Source organism: Larus michahellis, chromosome 2 (assembly GCF_964199755.1).
Source record: "Larus michahellis chromosome 2, bLarMic1.1, whole genome shotgun sequence".
In the NCBI taxonomy this organism is placed as follows: Eukaryota; Metazoa; Chordata; class Aves; order Charadriiformes; family Laridae; genus Larus; species Larus michahellis.
Genome location: NC_133897.1, coordinates 47514842 through 47542837, shown reverse-complemented (window position 1 = coordinate 47542837; position 27996 = coordinate 47514842). Strand labels below are relative to the sequence as shown.

At 38.1% G+C, this 27996-nt stretch overlaps 2 protein-coding genes across 2 annotated transcripts in view; both read right to left on the bottom strand.

The window, feature by feature from the left end:
- Positions 1-267: 267 nt before the first annotated feature.
- Positions 268-16032, bottom strand: LOC141738331 (collagen alpha-6(VI) chain-like). The gene is made up of 7 exons (XM_074573529.1): positions 16014-16032; positions 15913-15924; positions 12780-13273; positions 9486-9579; positions 6971-7642; positions 6663-6738; positions 268-4694 (listed from the first exon to the last, which is right to left on the bottom strand). Exons 1-6 carry the CDS (start codon positions 16030-16032, stop codon positions 6671-6673), a joined length of 1359 nt encoding a protein of 452 aa, XP_074429630.1. The 3' UTR covers positions 268-4694; positions 6663-6670.
- A 224-nt stretch (positions 16033-16256) lies between these two features.
- The window catches only part of LOC141738951 (collagen alpha-6(VI) chain-like), a 44399-nt gene continuing 32659 nt past the window's right edge, over positions 16257-27996 (bottom strand). Inside the window, 10 exon segments of the mRNA XM_074575162.1 lie at positions 16257-16457; positions 16460-16552; positions 16554-16598; positions 16697-16732; positions 17841-17903; positions 18787-18849; positions 22077-22112; positions 23446-23496; positions 24472-24534; positions 25928-25990. Coding sequence (XP_074431263.1) covers positions 16365-16457; positions 16460-16552; positions 16554-16598; positions 16697-16732; positions 17841-17903; positions 18787-18849; positions 22077-22112; positions 23446-23496; positions 24472-24534; positions 25928-25990 — 606 coding nt within the window. The 3' untranslated portion in view covers positions 16257-16364.

Genomic DNA, 27996 nt, shown 5'->3' with positions numbered 1-27996 from the left:
TTTGTATTAACTAGCACAAGCCAAAATTTTTATCTAAGACTGAAGCAGGAAAAGGCCATTATGTCTTAAGCCATAAAAAGATTGAGAGCAAGAAAAAGCCCCTGGCACCCAATGACGCTTTTCCCTCATGCAAAAATCCACTTCACTCCTCATACTGAAAAGTAACGTGTGCCACAAAAGTCCATGCACGTCAGTGTATCACAGTACAAGAAAGACTATGCTGGGACACCTATTGTTTTTGCTGTATCGTTTGGAGAAAATGAGCATTTTATGCTGCATTGTGTTTTGTGAATGTGTTCTCAAAAACTATGCTAGAGTGAAGCAGTCACTACAAACCAGCCACAGGAAATCAAATTCACAAGTAGTGCTGGGGTCACCTTCTCAGCAAGCACGAAGGACTCGGGAAATTCATAACTTAAAGCATGAACAGATATGCGTACAACCCATGGACATAAGGAGCTTGTGGGCTGGTCAGAAAGACCATGCCAATTTGTGGTTTGTTGTTTTTTTTTTTTTGCTTTAAAATGGTGTGATACATTGTTCTTTTATCTGCATTAATTTCCTCCCGCGCTTCTTATCACAAATTCTTTTCCTGCTAAAGTAATGAGGTGACCAACACGGAATATGGCACTGGGCTGCTTGACAGTGCTCCCACAGGAGAATTGCAGCAAAGATCCAGAACCGCAAGCTTAGTAATGTATGACATAAATTATGAAATACTTTTCTGGGACAGCTTTTATTGGACAGTTTAGTCAAAGAAATTAGCTGGAAATCCCTTTTCTGCTTCAATCCAGGTTTCATTTTTAGTTTAAAAATATGACATCCTGTAAAGTTCTTCAGAATCTGATGAAGTGGGTTAGTTATAAAAAGTTTTCCCGTATGTACAATGAAATTTGGCCATTTTGAGAAGGGAGGGTGGAGTGCACTGATCGTGTATTTCTACAGTTCTTTTTAGCCTTCTTTCCAATGAAAATAAGGCTAATGTCACAGTGTCTGCCTGTCTATCTTGCCACAGTAAAACTGTGAACACATTGGCCAATTTCAACTAAATGTGATGGACAGATAGAGGTCTCCAAGTTGTGAAGTTCCTGCAGAATTTACAAAGATGACCAGCAGTACAGAGGCTAGAGACAAATTTAATGCCCTATTGAGAGGAAGAGTAGGGTGCGAGTTCAGCCGCGACCCGCGCTGTCCAGAAGACACATCACGTACCCAGCCACGGCAACAGATGATTATATGCATCCATTTCATTTTAGAGATTCCTTAGGTTTCACAGTGCAATCATCGCCAAGAAAGACCAACTGCTTCTATTCTAGACACGTTAAGACATGCAAAGCAAGAGTCAATGGCAAGCTTCACACAGATAGGAGCAGAGGGAGCCAACAACATAATGGCAGCTGTGGCACAGAATTAATATGTCTCCAAGTAGTTTGTTGAGGGTTTTTTTGTTTGGTTTTGTTTGTTGTGAAGTAGTTGAAATAGATGCAAATTTCTTATTATAAGTGATCAGTCATTTTTTGGCATTATTTTCTTTTGACTGTGCTAGAGCAAAGAGATGCGTTTGAAAGAACAAGAACCGCTAGAACTATAAATTAAATGGATTTCAGTGTTCACCTGTGCTGTGAAAGAATGAGGAGAGAGAAGAGGAGAGGATGCTGAGAATACGCTTATGGTCAGAATCAGGACGGTTGGGATGATGTCAGAGAACAGAGTGGGAGAAACCCCCTTTCCAGCCTTTTCCTCCTTACCCAGCCAGCCTGGCCAAGGATGCAACTGTTTCCAGTTAAAGTATTAACCCTTTTTTTTCTTTTTTTTTTTTTTTTTTTCCATTTAAATGCACAAAGAACAAAACTTTGTGCAGAAGCAAGCATTTCTTCAACTGTTGCGGTGCTCATTCTCTACCCCATCTTCTTTAGAAAAGACCTCTTGAACAGTAGAATGGAGAGTGTGCTCTTTCCTTATTCCTCCATGCTCACCTTACAGTTTCATACAGCTTAATAAAAGTTACAGTAACCAGTCCTTTATTAATACCCAGATACAATTCTTCTTTTACAGAAATAATATGAAAATGAATCTCTTCTATAAAGTTAATGTTGGATTCCTTTTGTAAAACAGGTCCAGTAACTTATTTTTAAGAGAAGTTTTGATCGGCAAGAAACCCATTATTATAGATATATGACATATTTAAGCTATTTCTCCTGGCAATTCTCATAGTTAAAATGTTTTTTGTTTTGGACCACAATTTTAATTTCTTCCATGTCATATTGGGTACAGCACAATTCCAAATTAAAGAATCTAGTGTCTGAAGTAATTGGTAATTTTAACAATATCAGAATGGACACCTTATTTTCCTGAGATTTTTAGCTTTATCTATAAAGAGAAGCTAATATTCTGTGTTGAACATATTATAACTAACAAGCTATAAAGAGCTATGGCACATGCTCATTCCTAGCTGTTAATTTATTAAAATAATTATCTGAAGCTTCATGAAATGTGCAACTCTTCTGAGCAGTCATGTTTTTAATTTTTAAGATGACTTGAAATAACATAACTCAAATGCAACAAATGTGTTCTCCCTTCACAAATCCTTTCTGTTTTTCTGTATCAGAACTCCATTATGGCCCAGCTGCTTGCAACGATTCTTGGACGATAAAGAAAACTCTTTTTCCTTGCACTCTACCCTCACATTTCCCAGATTCCTACACCTCTGAGGGACAATTCCATTTTGTGAGGCATGAATGATGCTGTAAATTGCAAAGAGGATATACACATGCTTTCTGATGAAAATACCACATTGACTTTTTACTTTGCAGTTCTCTTTCATCTGAAATAAATTGTTCTGTGGATGCTTTTTGCCCAGAACATTTTAATAAGGAAGTATATACATGTTATAGTAGAGCCATTGAGATAACTGGAAATCCTGCAATGTGGCTTAATAACAACAGAAGTAAAAGACAAAGTTCATGGCACCTTGCGAATTAGCACCAGTAAAGAGCCCAGATGACCTGAACACTGTGGTAGAATACAGCTTTCCAGTAGCCTCATCCGTGCAGTGCAGAGGGCTACATATTAACATCAGACTCAAATATATTTTCAGGTTTCTGAGCGCAGTGGAGATCTTCTAATTCTCTGAGGCACGAGAGACAGGTACAGTAATTTTGAAACAAGTATCTTTCTAGCGATCTTGTTCTCTGAAAAACTGAAGAGAAACAGACATCTCTCTGGAATACAGTGTACTTCCAGAGTAAAATCATGAACTGCTTGTGTCTGTCTTCATGTTACCGTGTGTCTTTTAAGAGGAGCACATTCCTTTTCCCCTTCACAGACACCTGAGAAGCAAAGCAAACTAAAACACCTCCTTGTGAAGACAGAAATCTATTTCTTCAGTTATGTCTCCCCATATTCTGCATGCTCTTTGTAATTAAGATAGCAAGCGTTTTGTTGAGGAAATCTCTTCCCAAGTCACGTGCTTGATTGAGCCCACAGAATTAATGACTGCTCCTGTAGGACCCTGCCATGGAAACAGATAGGAATAAAACATCTCTCATCACTGTGGAGCGTTGTAGTCCCTAACAACAAAACACAACCCGCTTTCCCCTGTGAAGGATGCAGGAGAAATGGAAAAATGAAAAAGCTAAGCATATGGAAAATGGAGAATCCATTAACTCCATCTGCAATTAATCTGACATAGTCCAATATATTCTCTCTAAACCCTCTCTGAAGGACCTGAAATCCCTGCTTTCTGGCCTCTGACTGACCAAGTGTCTCTCTGCATTTATCCTAATATTTCATTGTTGATACTACTAAAAATAAGTTTTTAAAAGAGCCATCATCAGAACATGATTTCAGCAAACATTTCTAATGCATTCTTAAGGGATGATGAATAGCAGAAAATTGCATGGGAAAGCCATTTTGTGTCTTCATACCTCAGGAAAGGCATGAAAGCTAGAAAGTATTCAGGAAAAAGTTACGAAGCACGATTTAACATTTGATTGAAAAACCCCAAACCCATTCTCAGGAAACTCAATTCAAGAAAAAGCTAAGAACGATTTGCAGGAGCTTTTCCAGAACCAGGTCAGCTCCTTTTAGCTAAGCACTGACTATTCTGATACTAACTCTGCAGTTCAGTCTGTATTCACTTAAATCTTGAAAGCAGCACGGAGATGAGAGAAACCAAAATTCAACTCTGTGCTTTCAGAGGCTAGCTGGGAAGATACAGCAGGTGAATAGAGAAAGCACCAGGCTTAGAGGTGTACCCCTTAGACGGGGTTCTGTCAGAAAATGGACAGAGGTTTATGTGAATCATTCTCTTGCCAAAAGAGAAGGAGAAAAGTAATGAAAAGATCAGCTTGGAGCAGGGGCAAGGTTGGAGAAGAGATCCCCTTCCTTCCGCTTGGGATTGTAAGGGTGAATTAGGATCCATCTAAGGCTAGTTGGTGTAATGATACTATTTTCTCTTCTTGCTTGTTTCTTTCAAATACAGATTCTGCTTTCACCCACAGTCCCCACTGTCTTCAGCTGGGCTGAAGGGCTTCACATTTCTACTCCAGTTTTATTTCTTCTTGGTGAAAACTCCTATTCTTAAAGGAGTCTATTTTCTACCAGCCTGCAACAATCCTCTTAAGTACCAGGGAGGAGTGAATGAAGTAGCCTCTATGGTGACATGGTCTGCAGACGTCTCTTTTGTTTCAAAGCTAGAGAGAAACACAGGACACAATCAGGATGTGTGTTGATAAAACATTCACAGGTAGCTCATTCTATATCAGATGGGAAGTGAACTTCTCGAGAAAATTGCTCAAGCCTGTTGACAGAATTGAATGCCTAATTGTAACAGAAATATAAACAGGCCGAAATTACAATTTAATAGGCTGAAAAAAAGGAATAAATTTTCAGCTGGAGTGGTGTTCTTCCCCTTCCTCCCCCCTTAAAAGATGTCATTTAAGAGAACTGCAACCTCTTTATACATAGAACAAGAAAATACATATTTTCTCTTGGTATTAGAACAATGTTCTCCTTCCTGACTGCTTGCAGTCACTTCTCTTGAAAAAACTAAATCTTAAAAACAGATCTATATATAGTTAAAAAAAAATGTGAGTGAAGGGTAGAAATGCTTTTGCACAGTGCATGGAAGAGCAAAAGAATGTATACATGGTTCTCAAGAAAACACAGACTTTAGGGAGAATAAGAAACAAAGCTGATTGACTGTTACAAGTCAATGATAACTGCTATTACCAGCCATGATTCAAGGCAATGTATATGTGAACTCAGAACAGCAACTGAGTTTTCTAGAAAAAACTAGAACAGGGTGACTGCAAATAAGAGATGGTGTTTCTGAAGATAAGAAAACAGAAACAAGACACCACTTAGACACACGCAAGTCTATGGGACTGGATGGAATCCAACGAAGAGTACTGAGGAAGCTGGTGGGGGTGCCCACCAAGGCACTTTCCATCATTTATCAGCAGTCTGGGCTAAATGGGGAGGTCCCAGTTGACCAGAGGTTAACAAATATGACACCCATCTACAAGAAGGGCCATGAGGAGGATCTGGGGAACTGCAGGCCTGTCAGTCTGACCTCAGTGCCAGGGAAGGTTATGAAGCAGATCACCTTGAGTGCCATCACACAGCACATACAGGACAACCAGGTGATCAGGCACAGTCAGTATGGGTTTATGAAAAGCAGGCCCTGCTTGACTAACCTGATTTCCTTCTATGACAAGGTGACCCACTCAAAGGATAAGGGAAAGGCTGTGGATGTTGTCCATCTAGACCAGTTATTTCCCTCCAACAGCATGAGGAAAGGATTTCATAAGCTTTGATTTTGCTCATTATTATCCCCATTTTTTTCTAATCCAAGAATTCAGATTCGCTCATGCGAAAGCGGCCATAACTAGTAGATATAAGCTGACAATGTGCCTGCCTACATAACAGAGATTCTTATGGTCTATACAGCAGTAATGCAAATCAGGAAAATTTCAGGAACTTTCACATTGTTCTTAGTTGTGCTTCAGGGAAGTAACCTTGAAGACGATGGCTTGCAGTCTTCATGGTTCATGTTGCCTTTATGTTTCCTTTGCTGACCTGAATGCTCGCCTCACAGTCCTTTTGCAGCACTTTTCCAGCGTGTGAACTACTGGGCAGTTCCCTAGTGAATTTCTGCATTGAAAGTGTGCCCTTTGCGCTATGATTCAGGTTCAGAACCAACCAATGACTTTGGCAGAAGGAGTCACAAAACTGGCTGACATCAGTGACTGATGTCCTCAGTTTTGATTTCTCTTTTCTCATTATATTTAAGCCTTCATGTAATAAAAAAGTAGCATTTTAATATTAAAATACATTATGGCACTTGGAAATTTCCAGAAGAGCACAATGTATAGTTTTGGGTGACTACAAAGGTATGTTTAAAACACAAAAATAATAGAAGGGATATAATTCATTTTGTACAACAATTTCAGACTTTTTTAAAAACATAACATGGTATGCTGTTCATTTCTAATGTGTTTATTATGGTCCAGTTCCACTCTTTATCTTTGCTAATCAAGCAGACTTTTAACCAATCAAACAAAAAACTTGTTGAAAACACCAACAAGGAGAGCTCTGCAAAAGCAAATTGTATTCACCATTAACCCCCCAATATTCAAATAATTATGTAATGCACTTACACAGGTCTTTAGCTGTGAAGGAAGAGGCTGATACACTTTGCCCTGAGCTCTTCTGGTGGGTAGTTGTTCTTCTCACCTGTTCAGAAGGCAGTAACAAAATTCATTAGTTTTGTGGGATTTGGAAGATTTTGGCAAAGTTTAGCCTTTTATCCAAGAATAGCTGCAAATCAAGTGACCATTAATTTTATACACCTATCATAAAGCACATCATGAGTACACCCCGATCTTATCTATCCAGTGCTTTTGCAGAATATTGAAAATTCAACGGGAAATAAAAAAACCCCACCACTTGTGATGTGATAACTTACTCCTGAGGAAACGTATGAATGGCTTCAGAAACCTCATTACATAGTCAAGTTCAGGCTTGTGGATTCTGCCAAGCTGAACCAAATGCTGTTCCAGAGGAGTGCTTGCGAGCTCTTCCAGCTCATTTCTATCATAGGACTTTCCTAGTGAAATTGCAAAGAGTGCATAGCCTTGGCACTTAGCTTGCATGGAAATTTTTTTTAACATTCCTTTGTCCCATTGACTCGTTTTTCCAGCAGATATAATGATAATAACTTTGAGTGGCCTTGGATTGGGAGCCGCTGAGAAAATGTTAGAAATTGTCCATTGCATAGCATAGCCGACGGCAGCCTCTCCATTCAGCTGCTGAAGAGATTCTTCAATATGTCTTCTTATTCGGTCCTTACTGCTGTAGGTAACAAAGTCAAATTCTTTCTTTACAGGCCTCTTCCCTGTGCCTGCTTTGAAACCTGGTAGTGCATGGCTCACCACAGCTATTCTGTCCCCTACAACAGATGTTTTTGGATCAGAGGAAATGTTGAATGCAGTGATTGCTTTGCTCATGAAGTCTTTGACTTGCTCAAACTCAGCACCACTCATTTCCTGTGAACTATCCAGAATGAAAGCAGCATCCACATATGTCCTCGGTAAACTGCGCCTGGGACGTTCACAAAAAGCATCTGGTTTACATATGTCTACAAAAGAATGTAAAATTAATTAGCATTTTTTTAGATAAATCAAAAAGTAAATATGCAACAATGAATGTGATCACAGATCTAAAGTGTCAGAATGGCCATTTAAAAAAAAAAAAAAGGATAATAAAAGAAGAATAACTAGTAGAATGATGTCAATGCATGTTAGGAAAATAAAGGCTGACTCAAAACACATAATTATGCACCAGGTTCTGCAAGACAATTGATGCTCTATTTCCCACTGAAATAAAAAAAGATCACAGGAATAGAGTTGATTACATTATAACTGTGTATTTTTGGACAGGTTTACAAAAAAAGCAAGATTTAGAAAAAATGTGAAACCAGGTCCTTACTTCCCATTAAAATCAATGAAACCCCAAAACTCGCCTGTTTAGTTCAGTATGTATTTGATAAGGGCTTTTTTTTATTAGGACAGAGATCACTACACACACCAGCCATAGCAACTTTTTATTGTTTGGGCAACATGTCAGAATGTATTTATGTGGCTATTTAAATAAAAGTTTTATTCCTATCTAATACAACTGCTGGAAGCCTTTTGAGGAAACCTAAAATATTATGTCACTAAGATGAGAAATCAATGCTTATTGAAAAAGCACTTTGCGTCAAGAAAAGAAAATGGCATTTTCAGAATTGCAATTTTTCCCAGTATTTTGGAAAGCAAAAGAAAGGGTCAATCTTTACAATGATGTTCTTCACAGAAGAGAGTCCTTGTGGTATTGGTGACCTTCACCAAATTATTGGGGACTCTGGTCAGGAGTCAAAGTTGATCAACATTGCAAAAATTACAAAATGACTGCAGACAAGATTTTAAAACATTTGCTAATCTTTTAAACTCCTTTCTATGAAAAGTAACTCCAACTCGGACTCAGAGCATACGAGTAGATTGTCCAGATTCCAGCAGATAACGAGTCCTTCTCTCAAGCTGTTAGGTGTGCTAATAGCTGCTGTACTGCACAGATTCATCATAAAGAAGACAGGGGACCTCACATGCCATGAATGCCAGACCATTAGCTGAGTCACAAAATGAGATATTCCTTCTTAATCCTTCACCTGTCTTTCTGACCAATGTGTGTCCCAGTAGGAACACATAGGGGTAGTCTCCAGCTTTACATAGTGATGGAAAGACCAGAAATGATCTTCTGAAGAATAAGGACAGAAGGAGATAAGGATGTAGGCTCTAGCCCTATTACCTGTCTTCACCAGTCTGAGAAGATACTGATTTGACAGAAGGTGGCATTGATTATCTGCTACAGCTTCTTAAAGGTTAGCAAACTTGGTCATGAAGGGTTTTAAAGCTGAAGGACACTGGTGGCCTTGGTCTGTTACATTTAATTAACACTTGCTTTTAGGATGCAACTCAAGTAAATGCATCCTTTTCAACCAGGCTTTCTGGTCACACAAGGATTCAAATACCCCAAAAGAAAAACATGTGCTCATTCGAGGTAGAAGATCCCTTCTACAGGGACAGGAGTAAGGAAATGGCTCTAGATGTTTAATACCACATTTGATGAAGCCTAAGGTGGACAAACATGTTCTTCCAATTTAAGTATTTTCCTTTGAAATGGATTTAGCAGTTAGGACAATGCAGGTGATAGGTTGCCAGTAAATGATTTTCACTGGAAACAGATTCTATTTTTGGAACTCAACACTTCAATAAGAAACAAAGTCAAATAATTTTGCTAGGGATACATATGGCCAGAGGAATGCCTCAGCTCTTTTCCTTATCATACTGCTCTTCACTAGGCAACTCTGCATAATACTGTATTTCTCCTTTAATGACAATTTAATGACAATTAAAAGTTAAAAAATACTGTATTGGTCTTACCATAGCACAAAGTGCAGAGCCGAAATCTTTGTAATGCTTCATTATATTGCCCATCACGAACATTTAGCACCTCAAACAACCCAGAATCATCCATCTAGAAACAAAAAATAAAAATGGCAGGTACATACTGCTAAGTGTTTTATGATTTCTTGCCGTTGATGAAGTGTAAATTTAGTGTTCAGACTTGACCTAGAAGACCCATTGTGGGGAAGGGGGCCAGGGGCAGGGATGCTCTGCAGACAATTAGTGCACATATCCCAGCTGTGGTAATCTCATATAGACTTGTTCCTAATTAAGCCCTAAAATCGGATAAAACCATTTTTCTAGCACTATTGTGAAACATGCAAAAGACTTCTTATCTATCTGTGTCTATGCTAGATCCTCAGTTAAGAGATCCTAGTGGAAATTCTGTATTCTTGGAGTCTGATAAAATGCATGACATACAAAGATTTTCAAATATAAAATATTTAACACGGTCAAAATGTCTGACAAAAGCTTCATGTAGAAAAACTATCTACAGAAAAAGTAAACTAAGCAATCTGAGTTGATGGCTGTGTCTCAGACATGGCAGCAGTCCCTTGTGAAGCTGGGACCTATCTAAAACACTGCCAAGGGCTTCTGGTACCAGATTTCTTGTCCTCTTTAAAATATTACTTCAGCTTTTGAATTTGAATATAGCTGTTTCTTCTTAAAATATTTTTAAAAGCTAACAATGGACACAAAGGGAAATCAAATCATGTTACTGAAACAAATGTAAATATTTCATAAACATCCATACATATGTTTAAATATATGTGTTTAAACATAAGTATTGTTTCCATACATTATTATATATTACTAAACTGTGAATAAACTGTCATAAAGTCTTCCAATGAAGTCTGGTATACACATGAAACTGCACAGAGCTTGACATCCTCCTAAAAAGAAGTCCCTTTTCTTACAGACACTCTGGTTCTGCTAGATACTAATATTTATGCACCTCATGGGAAAGAGACCAGAATGCTTTTTATAGTACTATTTGTCAGAATCCTCAAAAGCTCCAAGCTTTCTTGTGTCCTTGTGCCAAGGCACGGACCCCTCAATGGGTATGTCTGCCTGGGTTCTCTCACAGCTTAAAGGGAAGGACAGTGCTAAGCAGTGGTAACGAACAGTTAGCTTTATCCACACCAATAACACTTTCAAGAGCTGTGGTTACTTTGGGGAAGCAACTGATTTCTTTTCTTCTTTCTTTCCTTCCTTCCTGCCTGCCTTTCTTTCTCTCCCAGTATCTGTCATTACAGTTCACCTTCCAGGAGTTACTTCAACAAGTCCTCTCTTCAGAACAAACACAGGGAGGATTTTGGGCTTCACTATCATAAACAAAGGGAATGCAATGACCAGAATATCATCTATCTAGGCCAAAAATCCTGGGAGGCTTCCAGGTCGTTGGGTATCAGCTTTTTGGATCACTTCCATCCTCGCTTATGAACTTTGTCTCTGGACAAGTGTTGTTTTTCCTTACAGAAAGATCTGAAACAGCAAAACTAGTTCTTTGCTTTTGCCTGCACCTTATCTGTGTCTGCCTTCTCACACCACTTTCTCTACTCTAACAAATGCAACTTGAAATGAACTTCCTCACATTTACAGGAGGAAGACAGAGAGTTAACTTCCCATCTGCCTAGGATGCGACTCTTCTCACACAGAGGAAGCAGCAGCAGTGATCACTGGTACCTTGTGCGGATTTTGCAAGGTGATCAAAGTTTAAATCTGTGCTGGATTCCAGCGTACATATACCTTAACCACACTACATAATCTTTTATAGTGACATTTTAAAGTTAATTTTTTAATTCACTGGTTTTGTAAAGTGACAACTTTCTAGATTAAGACAATGAATGCTTTAGGAAATAAATAAAATCTAGTGAATCTGAAAGAAGTGGCAGGTCAGATCCTGCTGGGCTTGCTCTCATGAGGAAGCCTGTGGCATATGCACAAGAACAGAGATATTCAGTAAGCTTCAGTTTCTCATCTAGACTCTCACTCAGATGATATATAAAGAAGAAATTTACGATGAGGGTGGTGAGACACTGGAACAGGTTGCCCGGAGAGGTGGTAGATGCCCCATCCCTGGAAAGATTCAAGGTCAGGCTAGACGGGGCTCTGAGCAACCTGGTGTAGTTGGAGATGTCCCTGCTCATTGCACGGGGCTGGACTAGATGACCTTTAAAGGGCCCTTCCAACCCAAACTATTCTATGATCTGTAAACCTCTAAGCTTAGCACAACACTTGAGGAAAAGGAAGAGGTTTCCATTTCAAATAACTCATCTGCAGTAGAAACCACAGGAATGGGACTAAATAATTCAGTCTTAATCAGAAACACAGTTCCCCTTTGACATTTTCCACATGAGTCTCATTGTACCTAATATAGTCTCTTAATAGACTACGTGTGATGTGCAAGTCTTTTTTCCAGATAACTTCATTTAATTATGCAAGACAGAATAAAAACCTAATAGGTTAAAATGTCCAAGGTTAGGACATTGCTCCATGAGTTTCAACTGCATGTTAGAGAAACATAACCTAATCTATTTTAAAAAAACAGTTTTACTTGATAAAGTAGGGAAGAAAGGAAGAAATACATCCTTTGAATTCATAAAATCCTTCTGACATAGCAGTATTATCACTTCTGCAAGGTCACATACTATTTGTGGTGAACATTAACACAATATAAACCAATAACTCCATTTTCTTCATGTAAAAATCTTCCAAGTCTTCCTCACAATTCTTTTTTCATATATCCTTTCTCTCATTCCTCATCAGACAGAAAAATAATCTCTTAACACAAAATTTACAATTATTGCACAATTTTTTCTACATGATTCCATAGAAATACACCCTCACTCCATAACAGTCTTTAATGCCAAGTACATGTCGTGGAATTTGGACCTTTCTATCTAAAATGAAATTACATGATTTCCTAGGACATTTATAACACACAAATCACATTTCCCTGTAGGACCACTTGGCAGTACTAAATGAAGTGCTACAGTTAGGAAATCCTTTCTAACACTTCTTCTTTACCACAAGTGATCAGAATATAACATCCTTTCAGAAACTAAACAGCAAAATAATAAAAATTAATCCATACTTTAGTGAACTTGCAGTATATAGCAATTTATTTTAGAGGATAAAGTCTACCTGCAGTACCTGTACAAAATGCCCTGATTAAGAGCAACACGACTACTAATAATTTGGAGCTTTATTACTTAAAATATATAAAAAGGCAGAGCATAAAGAAGAAAAGTTTAGTAAATTTCTTACCAGGAAAGCTTGGGAGATATGAGGTGTGTTTCCCAAAGCAATAACTACTGGAGTGACTTTTGCTGCACTCATCTCCAGGACAGCTTGTTTAACAGAAGATGCATCTGTGGCTGGTCCATGGCTGAAAACTACAGCTATTTTTCTCACATTAGGACCTTGTAGAGTTCTCTTGAAAACGTTCCTGGTAATAAATCTCATGGCACCACCGGTGTCCCTCTCACTGGAGGATCTCTGGTAAGAAATATTTTTTAGTGTGTGGAGTAGCTTATTCTTGTTTTGCAACTCTGAGAAGTGGATCAGGTGGTGGGTAACCGAGTTGTAGGAAACAACAGCAACTCTGGCTCCCACTGGGCAGTTGCTTTCTCTGATTCTGGCCTCACTCACTATCTCTATTATAATCTTTCTCATTAGTTCAAACGTCTCAGGAGTGAGCGTCCTAGAGATGTCCAGGGCAAACACCAGTTCTGTTGGATATAATGGGCATTTGGGTTTTCCTAGGGAAAAAAGAACAAAAACCACCGCCAAATTATTTTGTTCCCTTGCATCTCAGACATGGAGAGTAATGCACATAAAAGCCATACATAAAATGACATAATACTAAACTACATCCTGCACTTGATACATGCACAAAGAAAAAGAAGGAGCCAAACAAAAATCTGCCTAACTTATACTGAAGTGAGGCATAGAAGAGTATAAATTTCTCATTCTTATGAAGAGGTTTCACAAAGATATTTGAAAAGTAGTGCTAAATCATATTAGTACTATTCTACAGATGGAGAAGCTGCAGCACAGAGAGTAAAAGTGGCTTTTCCAGCACCACCCAAGCAGGACAACAACAGGGCCAGGAGAAGAAATGATCTTGGGTTTTGCCCAAATTCTGACAGGCTCCACGTTCACCTGCACTCTGAACCAGTGGGATGCGAGTCTGCTGTAGTCTGTGCCCCCCTTGCTGGGTGTGCCTGCAGAGGCAGAACCCGCACTACCGACTTCAAAGCGAGCTTGCAACAGTCTGCATTGGGTTGCATAGCACTATCCTGTATTTCCAGCACACAATATTCTCTTTTAAAGCTCTCCTTGTGCACAGTGTGGGCCTGCCGTGTGGCTCAGATACTGTTTTGCTGCTATTATTACTACATTACTCTTAGGAGCTCTGTTAAGATTTGATAACGCATGTGACACTTCTGGAGTAAAACACATTTCATCTTGTAATTACTCCAGCCACAATATTACATCTACAATCAGAAATTGTGTTGAAGAAAATAATCTGCCACAGCATGAAGAAAAATGTAATTAAAAAAAACCTACAGGCTATAGCAGGTAACATAACTACAGCAATAACAGGACCATTTATCTAGCACTCGTGAAGGGAGGAGATTACTGACTCACTATTCCAGGCAAATTCAGTATAGGACAAAAATTTCATTATCATTCCCTATACATAACCGGTACCAGAAACATTTGGGCATGGAACACACCAAGTACTGAGTGATGTTGAGCCATAATGGAAAGAGGATAGTTATGAAGCAAAAAGACAACCAGAGGAGAGCAGTATTAAAATCAGAACAATAAAGAGGAGAAAGTTTTAAAGTAATACGTGTAATAAAATTATTTGGCAGCTCAGCATAAAGCAGTGGAAGAACTGGCGGGACTGAAGTTAAGAACAAAGAAGGTCAGAGAAGGGACAAGAAGAAAATTAATCTGCAGTGCTGAAACCGCAAGATAATTAGAATTATGAAGGGTCAGAGAAGGATAATGCTAGCTAGATCACTCAGGGACAAGTAGAAAGAAACAGCAAGAAAGAATATGCACAGGAACTGAACTTCACCACATAGATAATAGGGGAAAATGACAAAGGAGGAACTCGTGCTATTTTGGTATTGCCAACAGTGGTGTTAAATCAAGTACTGCTGTAACAAAAGGATACAAGGCACTAAGAAGGCCTGGGAACCTCTATTACAAATACAAATCTGTGATATATAAAAGATTTGAAGGAACTGCATCAAGTTTTAAATGCTCTTTTTCCGTTCATGTTCTCCTACCTACCTTCACATGAACAGTGCACAACACACTATACCATCCAAATACATGCACTGGGTATAAAATAGGGACAAATATGTCAAGCACCATATTATTGTAGGGAGAATCTGCAACTGCTAGATACTACACCTACTCTTCAGGGAATGGAAATGAGGGTCATAAATGAAGTAGTGGTTAAGATAATCACAAGTATTGGCGTTAAACAAAAAGGGTATGCCTTGAATTTGAAACTCACAGCAGCCAAGCACATGCAGGAGAAATTTATCACAAGTAAAGAAATGCAAGCTTTTGAGAAGTTTTACAGAACAGCGAGGTAAGGGGATAGGATAATGTTGAAAATGTCAAAAAATAGAAGGTAAGTAAATAAATAAGATGAGTAAATAACATTCTTTTCAGAGGAAGAAGGAAGCAGATTGTGCTAGATGTCTCAGCAGATGTGTTCTAGGACTTTAAAGACTTTAATTCTCTGCTCTCCACAGATTTCCTAGGCTTAGCATTTCTATGCCATGCCGCTCCACCTGCAGAACAGGACTAGAATTTATCTAGATGGCAAGAGCACATACGCATACTAGGAGAAATGTCTGTGTTACAGTGTGCGTATCTTAGAGCATATAGAAATTATGAAGCCCTAGTTTGCTTAGGCTCGGTATAGCCAGTCACAGAGATGTGATATTTGAAGCTGAGCTAGCGATGGCCAAATAATATCTGATGGTTTTATTTAAAAACACCTACCACAGCTATGAATACTGACATGTTTAGCCTCACTGAGTCACTAGTGGAGAGAGACAAACTGCAGAGGAAGCATCCGGTGACTAAACACTTGCATTTTAGATAGCTAAATTAAAAGGAGGATATATCTCATCCTACACATGGATTAAAAAACTAAAGCTCCAGTTCAGTAAACACATGACTCTTGACGTACAATTTAACCCCTGTGAAGAGAACACACAACTCTGAATGTTTGGTTGAGTGGAGCCTGATGCTACAAAGGCAAAGTAGTTCACAGCTTATAAGGTCTCCGCTAGGTCAGTTTGACAAATGAACAGCACCATTCTACCCATCTAGTAACAGTAACATAGGAGTAAGCAGTACTCACCATCCCAGCAAGCTAGAGAAAGAGAAAAAGAAAGTTTAATTGAAAAATTTTGCATCTGAAGAGTTTTCAAAATAAAAGCCAAAAGCAGTGGTGGAACATACACCGGAATTTAGTTTCCATAGTTCTACATATTTTAAGACTTTCAGTGACTTAGGATCCGTGCATTATTGTCTTCCACTGCTATGGATGCTTGCAAAATATTTCTTTGGTGTTACTGGGGAACGGAGTAAAAGTTCAACCAGGACACGGCCCTGCTTTAGACCAAACATTTTCATTGAGGGGTTTACACTACAGTTTAGAGATAAAACATACCATTAATTGTAGGAACTCCCACTATTTGGCGCAGTCACTTTCTAAGGAATTAGGATAGATAAACTAGGAAAAAACAATGCAAACTTGCTTCACATCAGCTGGAACCACTCGATACCAAGACACTTAACATTTCTAAGAAATTATATTACAGTAACATTGGCAAAATAAATTATTCTAAACAAATAATTTTTTTTTTTTTCAAGCACTGGCCTGCTAAGACCATAAATTCTGTGTTCAGGCACGCTGAACACAGAACTAATGTGATATTAATAAGACAGGGAAGAAAGCAAGGAGTGATACTTGGGCTTACAATATCAAAACAAGATCGAATGCTTACGGCTGGTTTTGCGGATGTAGTCAATGAGTTCACATGGCTGCAGACAAGAACAAAAAAGACATACATGAACACATGACTACTCAATGAGATGGTGCATTTTGTGTGTTTGTAACATGGAGAGTGCTAGATACATACAGAAAATAAGGCTTGTCCATTCGGTCCTTTACTCCCCTAAAAAAAAAGTCAACAACAAAAAAGAAAAAGATTACAGTCATCATGTCACCTAATCGCTCAGATATTTTACTAATCACAGGGACATAAAAAAAACCCCCAAACCAACCAACCAAACAAAAAAACCCCAACCAAAGCCAAGGGCTGATTGCATTACACTTTTTTATATATTTTACTTAGTGTCTACCATGATTTGGGGATATTGAAAGTCTACAGTGGAAATGAAGGTTTCTGCTACCTGTTATCTGTGTACATTTTTTATTTCAGTAAGGTGAGAAAAGATCAGTATTTTGGTTTGCAAGGACAGACCTCTAGTACTTTGATGAATTTTTGTACATGGCTGTTGCAACTAATTTCAGCTATGATCCTATTTTGAAGCTATAAGACATTCACAGTGTATCATTTCATATCTGACAAAGAAGGACAGGGAAAATATCAGCTTAGCATGAGCTGCAGACTTCTTAGCAGTGGTAACAATTAGCAACATAAAAATGAAACAAATCTCTTTTTTATTCCATGTTGAATTTGTGAAAATGAAAGTCAAAGAGGAAATAAATATTTCTACAGTGAGCCTCTTTCATTTGAGGCTTAAGATACACACCATTGAACTCCCACAATGGTACTTCTAAGGGCTTTGTTACAAACACATAATTGCAAAATTTACTGTGCTACTGACAGTCAAAAAATACAGTAAGGATTGTCCTTTGCATTAGTTAAAAGGAGAGTCTCAAAGCATGAGTCAGGTACACTTTTCAAACACGCACAGGCTAGGCATTTAGATGGTGACCCATGAAAATCACATTTATAGGTATACAATTAGCCATTTGCATTCAGAAGTACCTGGTTTGTGCTTACATGCAGATGAATTCACAATCTTTTTTATTTAATAAAATATTGAAGCTCACAGTGTAATACAATCATGCCATTTACAATATATGCATAACACATCAGCAGCAGTCATCAGAACCATCAGAACATTGCACATATTACCACTTCACACCACCATAACAGGAACAAAATGTTTTGTTTCATTCCTTAGTTTCCCTTCAAATTTAAAAAGAAGAAACTTATTTTACATATGGTAAAATATATGGAGTCTAGGTCTTACCCTGCGTCCTGGAGATCCCCTGTCTCCTGGACTGCCTTCCAGACCAGCAGGTCCTGGAATACCCTGTGAATAGTAGCATGTTAAATATGTGGTATTCAAAGAACATATACAGGTGACATAGAATTTACATTTTCTATTGGAAATCAACAGATTTCCTTCTGTCTTCCTTTATTTGCTACATGTTAAGTTCCACTCACTTACTTAAGTGTAAACGAGAAGTAAGAAAGAAGAGCATCAGGTCTGACATAATTTTCGCTTTTAAGATATAAAGAACCTGATAGCATCAAAGCACCTATTTTCTTGTAGTAGTTCAGCTAATTTTTGTTAAGTGTACTATTCAACCAATATGTTCAAAGCCCATTTAGAAATACAATCCACAAAATAAAATTAGCACATGCACATCTTTGCTTTTGGTGGCAAGAGCCTTGTTTAATTTCTGGCCTTTTTGGAAAAGCAGTGCTGAGTAAAAACAGTTCAGTGGGACCGAATTCTTCCTGATTTGTTACCACCCACAGCTACCAGCTTTTCTGCCAGCCCTCGTTGTCCCCTGTTATTGCAGAGGAGATCTGAAATTAATATTCAGCCACGGAAAAGCTTAGTGAAAAAAGGGAGAAAGAAACACACGAGAAGCCAGAAAAGGCAGGACAAAGAAGTTAATGGAGAATAAACGGGATCATCACACTGCTCTTAAACCAGCAAATTTCTTCTACAGCGTTTTTTTATCTAAAAGGCATAAAACGAAAGTGAACTGGAACCACAGGTAGGACATTCAGAAATAGTCTTTGCTTCTGTTTAGTGGGATGGACACAGGGACAGAGCATGGCCAGCATTAGCAGCCTTTGAAAATGACAGACATCTAAAAATCACTACAAGTGTACAATCCACATATCAAGGAGGAGCCTATTAAAAAAAATCCGTTAAAGAGCAACAATTATAAGGTACTTGCCATTCTGCCTCTGTATCCTTTTAGTCCATGTTCCCCTGGAATTCCATTGTCCCCAGCTTCACCCTAGTTAATCGGGAAAAAATGTAATTACAATGTGAAAAAAGGCGCTTCTGATAAAAATGCAAACTTCTCAAGAAATTATGACAGCATTTTTCTACTGAAACACACGGGTATGAAAGATTGCATATGAAAAATTAGTCATAGACTCATGTAAAAAAACCAACCAAACCAAACCAAACCTACATAATGACCAGCCAATGATTTTTTACCAGGGAAGAAGAAAATGAGGTGCAGCTGTTCAATGCGACATCATAAGATAACAAAAAACATGCAACTTCTTGCTTCACACAAGTGAAAGCACTTCTCCCTCTAATCTGCCAAAACCATACTGTTGACCGTGGTGTATTACCTCCAAACAATGCCTTCTATGGCAGAAGTGTGCTGCTTCCAAAATATGATTTATCTACTTGTTTACTAAAGCACACGCTGATTTCCCATGAGAACAGTGAAGAGCTGGCAGTTCAATTTATTTAACAAAGCTTCTAGTCACTCCATACTTACTGTGTAAGTGAAAATATTGGAGAAAATGTTAACAGCCGATTTCTGTGTACAGAAAATTTAAAATGTCCAGTGATACCAACAAGGACAAGCCCCTGTCAGATTTTCTACATCTAAGGGGGAATGTGTATCAGTCAGCAAACTCTCAGAACATGAGGCTCTCCTTACTCTTCTTTACTCCATACACAAATGGCCATTTACCAGGAAGGTTTGGGTCAGGGACCTGGCATGCAACGTCCCACATTGTCTCCAAGCCATGATCAGCAGAATGAGACTCTGCTTTTGCTGTGGCCATAGCCCTGCATCCACAGAGAGTACAGATGTTAAGCAGCCCTAGTAGCTGAAGCCTAGTGTATAATACCAATTTCACAGCTCAGTCCTATTTATGCAGTCTGGTCTTCCAGCATTTTCATTGATTTTAGAACAAGATGAGGCTTTGTATTTCACATTCAGCTTGAAAAAAAGTTTCAATCTTTTTCTGGAAAGTCTGATTTTAAAATTCGTGATTCTGAGTTGGGACCAAAAAAAAAAAAATAAAAAAGAAAAAAAGAAAAAAGAAGCATTCATTGTGTTTTTCCACGCAATAGAAATTTTTTGTTTCACTCAGTTGTCATTATTGTATTACTTAACAAATTAACTGAAGTAAATCCTCCACTTGTAATTTTTTGAGCAATCATGGATGTCCTATTAGGAAAACAGGTCCTATTAAAAACTTCTATAAACACCACCTTTGTTTTGCAAAACAGTGGAGAGACAAAAGATTTTTTTCCCAACTAAAAGTATTTTGGCATTTCAATATGAGAAACTTAAAATTCATAACAAGCCCATCAGGATATTAATGGTTGACATATATCAAACACAAGCTTATTAAATAAAGACTGCCAGAATGAACTAGCTGGATTCAGAAATACACAACAAGCTAGCTTGTTATCTTACTTTATAAACTACCAACTATTTTTTTATGTGCAGAAAATTATTATTTCTGTGTTTTAGTTCTCTTTTTTAAACTCTTGCCATATAAAATTTGATGTCAACAGACTGTAATGGACTTGCAAAATTAGGCACTTGAAAGTAAAGGAAGGTCAGGGCTTCTGCTGATAAATTTCCAATTTATTTCTCTCTGCCCAGGTTTGAGGTAAAACAGAACCAACTTTCTGTTCAGTAATTTTACTTCTTAGCTAGGCCTCTTCCAACTCACAAAAATTCACAGCATATTGTGCAGAAAATGGTTCATTCTCAGAGTGATAAGACCTGTGTTTACAGTTAATGCTACGAAATGGTACGCAGAGAGGCTCTTGCTTATACTTATTGCTATAACAACCAAGGTCAGCGAATTTTGTTATTTGCCCCGCTGGAGGGTCAGAAACGGAAAAGCATAGAGGGGTCCCACCTGCAGGGAGGAGCAGACAGGACAGGTGACCCAAAATTGACCAACAGGAGTATTCCATCCCATCTGCCCCACGCTCAGTATAAAAGCTGAGGGATCAAAGAAAGGAAAGAAAGGGTCAGTGCTCTTTCTTCAGTGGCCAACACCCAAGGAAGACTCTCTCTGTTCATCTGCCTTTCATCCTGATCTGTGTGTTCCTGACTCCAGCTCTGGAATCCAGTTCCCACCTGTTGCTGAGTCCAGTCTGGGACTTCCTCAGTGTCTGCCGGTGATGTCATCCTGGGAGCTTGATACGGTTTTGTATGTATTCTATCTATTTCATTATTTCATTTTTTAATTTTATTATTATTTCATTAAAGTAGTTTAGTTTCTTCTAAACTCATAAATCTCTTTATCTCTCCTCCTTCTCTCCTTGGAGTGAGAGGTGGGGGGAGAACATCTGTCTCGTCATTAGCCAATTCGGCCTAAACCATGACACTCCCCAAAATTCTTTCTCCTTTGTCCATATATTAGTCGCACAGAATTAGCCTGAATTAATTCACTCCAACATGGTCACACAATGCAGCAGAACAAGACCTCCTACGTCCATCTACGTTTACTGTAGGGAAGGTAGAAGCTGGTTTTGAAATGTTTGAAAAGTTCATCTGAAGTTTCAGGAGTAGAAAAAAACACTGCTGGTCCCACTTATGTGGCAGCCTCTGGATCCTTGGAGGTCAGAAGAAACCTTTGCCTACAAACACTGTCTTTGCTTAAAAAATTAAATTACCAAAGTGATGCAATAAATTCAAACCTTCCTGAAAAGACTGCACACAGAGCAACTTTATGGAGTGAACTATAAGAGGGATAAAGCAAAAAATAGGTGAGCTTTCCAAACACCATTTCAATCCAGGCTGTTTCAGGACACTTGGACCTTCCTTCCCTTTCCATGTCTTTGTGAAAGTTGCTTCATTTTATAGCAGCCAGCATCAGATTGTTCTTCCCATCAAAACACCTTCATTTTCATTTAGTGCTCACTGGCTGGAGCAGGGAGAATGGCAGACGAAAGCTTTCAGTCATTTACAATAGACACAGGTTACCCCCTCCCACTCCTTTAACAAAACCAAATCCTGCTTCTTTTCACAAAATGCCAGGAAAATTCACTCAATGCATGGCAAGTTATCTACAAAAAATATTCTAATTTTTAAAAATAAATATTACCAATCGTATCTGCCATTTTTGGAATGGCATACTTCTTTCAGCTACATCTGAGTTACACCCATATAACCACAATGCAGTAAAGAACAGATTATTTAAGCTAACATATATGAAAGCCAGAGAACGGTTGAGGTAAAAACCCAGCATATACCTTTTGTCCAAAATCGCCAGGAAATCCTTTATTTCCCTATAAAGTAGAGAATAGAGATATTTAAATTCACACTGTCATCCCAATGTGTTTTTTTAATTGGCGTTTGAAAGTCATATGCTGTTTTGTACGTATATGTATGAATACTATAATTAGGTATAATATATACACTGCATATGTGAAATATATGGAAAGATACACATATATATATAAATACTGATGATGAGGATCTGCTTATAGCTTTAGCTTGTCCCAGTCATGAAGAAAGAGCGAAATTGTCATTACACTGGCAGCTAAAGGGGACCAATCTTAGCACATGAAAATTCTTGAGGTATGTTTCTAGCAAATTAGATGTAGGTCAGAGGCTGGTATTTGTTGATGGTGACATGCCAATTTGTATTTTTCATTTCCAAAAAACATACTAGCAAGAGCTTGGTGTTGGTCTGAAGACATTGTCTTATAGGGACACAATGTGCTATATGAGCAATATTTAAGGACGTAACAACTCTTAGTTTTTTGAATTCAAGGGACAGGCTTATGGCTCATTCAGCCATTGCTGAATCCAAAATCTCCCTCTAGAATTTCTGAGGACAAAGTCAATAATGTTCTGTCAGTGTGTGGGATGAGCATCTCCAGTTTCTCTTCTCCTTCTCGCACATTCCTTGTTCACAGTTTCATCAACAATTGCCAGAGTCTCTGGCTCTTCCCAAGGGAACCGCTGCTCATTTCTCACCAGGACCTTGCTAATGACTTTTTGAATAGCATTACTTGTGTTTCAGTTGTTTGCATAAAGGAGCTTAATGGCTTCTTTAGACATGTTCTGAATAAAAGACAGTTTTTCAGCCACCAGCTCTTATAAATTGTAGGAATATAAAACTAGAAGGAAAAATGATATGCGATTTGACTGGTGTTTCTGCCAAAACATCATATAATCCTGTGTCTGAAAGCATCAAGATCCATCTGAAAATTTACTGAAGCCTCCTGCATCCTACAACAACTACCAGGAATATATTCTAGAATCACAATATGAACTAGCTTTATCAACATGACAAATGCCCCCAGGGCCCTTGCAGTCTAAGGTTAAGGATGCAAAACCCATTGTGAATCACACTGATTTTAGCAATTCATTGTTTGGTCTCAGGTATGTGCTCACATAGGACAGCTAGAGAATTAGTCATAGTGAGTCATAATTAGAAATAAAATCAGTAGTTGTGTAGGTTAGAGTTCTATCCCATATGCCTTAGCATGAAATTCAAATAGCTATAAAGGTGCCTGTTGTTTGCATTTCCCCCAGCTTTCCCTCTTGTTGTAAATCACTTCTAAAATAATGGACAAAGTAATAATTTCCTTATGATTCCTCTTTCAGTTTTACCTTTACTCCTTTTTCTCCAGGTAGACCATACCCAAAAGCACCATCTTCTCCCTGTAAACAGACCATTTTTATTTAAGTATTTGCATTTGTACTCTTCTTGTGTCTACCTGCACCTTATTTTACTGACCAAGTGTTAATTCAAGTGCCTTGGAGTACAGAATCACAGGAAGTCTGATGTAAGGAACTGCAATACACTGGGGAGGAGCAAGATGAATTCTACTCCATTTCACCCCATACGTATGCACACTGTGCCCCTGATCCGGTCCAAAGGGAAGCGAGATCTCTGCATTCCATGGGAATTAAGATCTTAAAAGTGAACACAAAGGTGGAAGCTGATCCTGGCTTGACCCACAAAGACAGGAGGGATGGTGAGAATATGTACAACATTGTCTCCAAAGCTGACCCCACCTAACAGAAGGGAAGGTATTACACATAGAGGAGAAAGCCAAGTCCACAAAAAAAAATCCTCCTGCATTCATTGATTGCTTTGAAAATACCACTGCACTGTCTCTAACTGCACCTCAAAGCAAATCTTTAGAAAATCTAGCCCCAAAAGGAACCGCATTTTTATACTACTACTAGAAAACTATCAAAATCTTGTGTATGCTCTCCACAAAACCAGCACAATTAGAACCATATTCCAAAACATCAGAAAGTTTCAAATTGAAAACCTAAAGCACCTGGTCATTCTCCATTTACTAACTCAAATTATTTTTCTTCCCTATACTACCAATAAAAATATTGTAACATTACAGTAGAATGTACCAAGGGCTTGGGGTCAGATCTGCACTTGTAATTCGCACCTGTATTCATTTAGAACAACTCTAATATAATTGTTAGGAGATTCACAGCAAAAAGTAGTTTAAAATCTATATTCTCTGTTACTCTGAAAGACAAAAATCTATATTATCTCTGTTATTACACTTAATATGAGGTCTTAATTGACCAAAGTGCAGGACAGCCCTCCTGTTTTAGGTCTGGTGTAGTCAAAATAAGCAGCATAAGGATAAAAATAAAAGTACAAACCTGCCTTCCATGCAAACCATATGGACCTCTTTCTCCTTTTGGTCCTGGATCACCAGGTTGTCCCTATTAAAAACAATAATTAAGTAAACCATTGCCATACTCATTTGAGTCATGCTTGCTTAAAGGGGTACTGTGAATTTCAAAGTTAGGTTCAGCAAAGGAAATGAAATATTGTATTTAAGGTCCTTCTTCAAGTTTCTAAATACTGACTGAAAGAAAGATTTTCATAATATGGGCAGACAACTAGATTTTAAAAAAAATATATGATTTCCAAACCAAAGAACAAAACATTTCGAGTGTCAGGTCAAACAGCCTCTATTAAAGGATATGAAATTATGACTATTAAAGGGGTAAAATCACTGGCTCCAAGAAGTCAGCTTACGATCTTACAACTGAATTTCAAAAGGCATGGAAGAATTTCCTTCATCCTGTGGAATAACTATCTGACTATACCAGTTGACAAACCCCACACAATCATCAACAAATATGAAGGAATTTGATGAATCTGAAAGAAGATGTAACAACACTATTACCTTCAAGATACTTTATAAAATCAGATAAGCAGTCTCAGGATTGCAGGTAAAAAAGTACTTTAAACCCAAGTTTCCTTTTTATTTTATCATTAATATTTCATTAAAATAGTTTAGTTTCTTCTAAACTCATAAATCTCTTTATCTCTCCTCCTCCTCTCCATGTGTGAGAGGTGAGGGGAGAGCATCTGTTATTCCATTAGAATATCTTTATTGGAATCACTTCTTCTGATCTCTGGTTATCTGAAGCTTTCTCCCACACCCTTTAATAGCTATTTTAGCCTGGCACAGAGCTTACAATTTCTTTTGGGAAGAGTAAATGAAATGTATTTGAACCGTTAGGTCCTAATGGAAGAACTACACAACACAACGTGGTTTACCATTCAAATGATACCAGCTTTATAAAGCGCTTATGAACAGTTTATCAATTCACAGAATTAACAAACGACCCAGGGGGCAAAAGTTACATCTAAAGGCTTAATAGATGAAACAAAATTCATTTAGAACTCTGCTTCCCTGAACTTTCTAGTCCACACTTCAGCAGAAAGAAGCTTTTCAAATAAGAGAAAGTCCAGACCTAAGAAGCTTACACTCTTGAAAAGCTCTGTGCAGCTGTGGCCACAGCCGTTGCTAACATGCATACTGTGCTGGCTGTGCTTGCTTGGATTTTCTTCAAAGGTATTTAAGTACCATACAAACTGCAATCCAAAAAGAAACATGATAAAGCTTATTTAAACTTCAACACACAACTGCTACTCAGATCAACAGACTGATCCTGCAGATGTCCCCTGGACCTTTGCCTGGGAAATAGTTCCAGATGTGAATCCCAACAACAGAATAGGCAAGCCATTTTTTAAATCAACAACATTAAGAGAGGGAATTAAACAGACAAAATTAATACAGTAATTTAACTAAGGGAACCTTACTTTAATTCCTGTTTTCCCAGGAGCTCCGGGAGTCCCTGCCAGACCCATAGGTCCTGGTTCGTTCTGAAATAAATGAAAGGAGACAAATTCTTTTATGTAAAATAAGAAAAAAGATAAAACACGCAGATTCTTTTTAAGGTTGGATTTACATTTTATAAAAATTGACTAATGCCATAGAATTTGTAGGCTACACAACCACTATCTATGTCTCCTTAGAGAGTAACCCTCAAGGTTCCAGGAAAAAGGTTGATCTTCCAGATAACATACAAGACGAAATATCAATAAGACCAGCTTCTACCTCGACTTCAAGCTTCCTGTTTGATGCTGGGATTCATCTGCAATCCACAGTTGAACAGAATTACTAAGAAGGAGGAAACTAAATGGAAGAAAACTGTAGGTGCTAATCTATTACTTGTAAGTTAAAATTAAGGATATTGATAGAGTTTGTCTTGAAAGTGGGTCAGAGAAAAGGATCCTATTTTCTCCAGGACTTTAATCCAATGTAGGCGTTTTTGATAACAAGAGTTCGGTTTAACCAAACTTTACCACATCCTTTAGTATATCCTCTCTCTGAAACATCTGACTGCACAATGACAATAACCAACTCATATAGTACCAACTAAATGCTTTCTTCCAGGCATTTGGCAGGGATCAGTCAGCCAATGTAAATAAAACTCAGCTTTCTAGTTGTAAAGTAGCACACTCCACTTCTTCCTTTCCCCTCCCTTAAATGGCAGAAACTTTAAAAACATAGAGGCCATTATTACTTTTATTGGGATGGCACGTTTTTTCTAGTCTTCATCATGCCAATCTTTTCTTCTGCCAGTTCCAAACAAGTACTATTCTTTGTCTTTATACCGTATACTTAGCAAAAATATCTTAATAAAATTGCTAGCAGCTGTCCATCAACATGGCCATTTAAGAACATGCAGGGCAAAATACTGACTGCTATTACAAGAGAGCCTGTACTGCATCAGTAGCAATGAGAACCTTGCTTTAGTAAGCCAGCTTAGCATCTTGGCCTCATATTTGTAGCCAAAGAGCAGCTGCCACACTAGTCTAAGGAAAGCCACACTATTCTAAACATTTTGTGAAGAAAATCAACAGATGTGAGGTTCGGATGATACATCAGAGCAGAGGCAGATCTACCCTCCCAGCCCTCCACAGCTGGCTTCCACAAGCTGTGATTGGCTCCGTCTGTTACTGAATGTTACCATGAATCTTTGTATGTAACAGATCTCAAAGACCAAAACTAATGTGTTTCTAAAGACACACATGCATTTTTTAATTTCTTTAAACAGGTGTAGAAAATGCACAGATAGGAAGACAGAGCCCTTTCCACTTCTTTAGCATCTTTTTAAATGAACAAGTCTCATTATAAGGCAATGAAGAGGAAAAGTACTATTCTGCATTGTCTTTACAATGGATGCAGAGGCAAGCACATTTTTCTGTGTACAGGACAGATACGTGGAGATTTCTATCTCTATCATCTATTGGGGTATTTACAAATGTGTGGAGTGGGACTGTAAATTGATTTGACTATGTCCTAAGTAAGGCTTACACCATAAAGCTGTCAAACAACTGCAGTAACTTTATTTCTTTTACAACAACAATAACAAAAACCCGGCAACACGGAGTGGTGTTCAGTGGACTTACGTGAGGATTGGAATGGTGTGAATTAAATATTTGTACTCTAAAACACAGAGCAGAAATATTAAAAATTCTTTGTATCTTGCATATCACTGGGTTGTTAGGGGAAGGGACATCAGAAAAGGCAATTCTCTAGCGCTCAGACCAGCATGTCACATAATACATGAAGCAGAAATGAAAACTGGAACGGTTAACTTCAGTGAAGAGATTAAAAGACCACAGGGTAGAATCATTCCAGATAATAATGCCATGAAAACAGAAGAATAAAATGTCTTTCTGTAATACCGAATTGTATTTTCAGCTGAAATGCTTCAAATGACAGTGTATCTAGCATAGACTATTTTAGAGTATAAGGAAATTGAATAGTTTTTTTCCAAACAGAAGTAAATTGATTTGGTCAGGTAACAAAACTATTATGG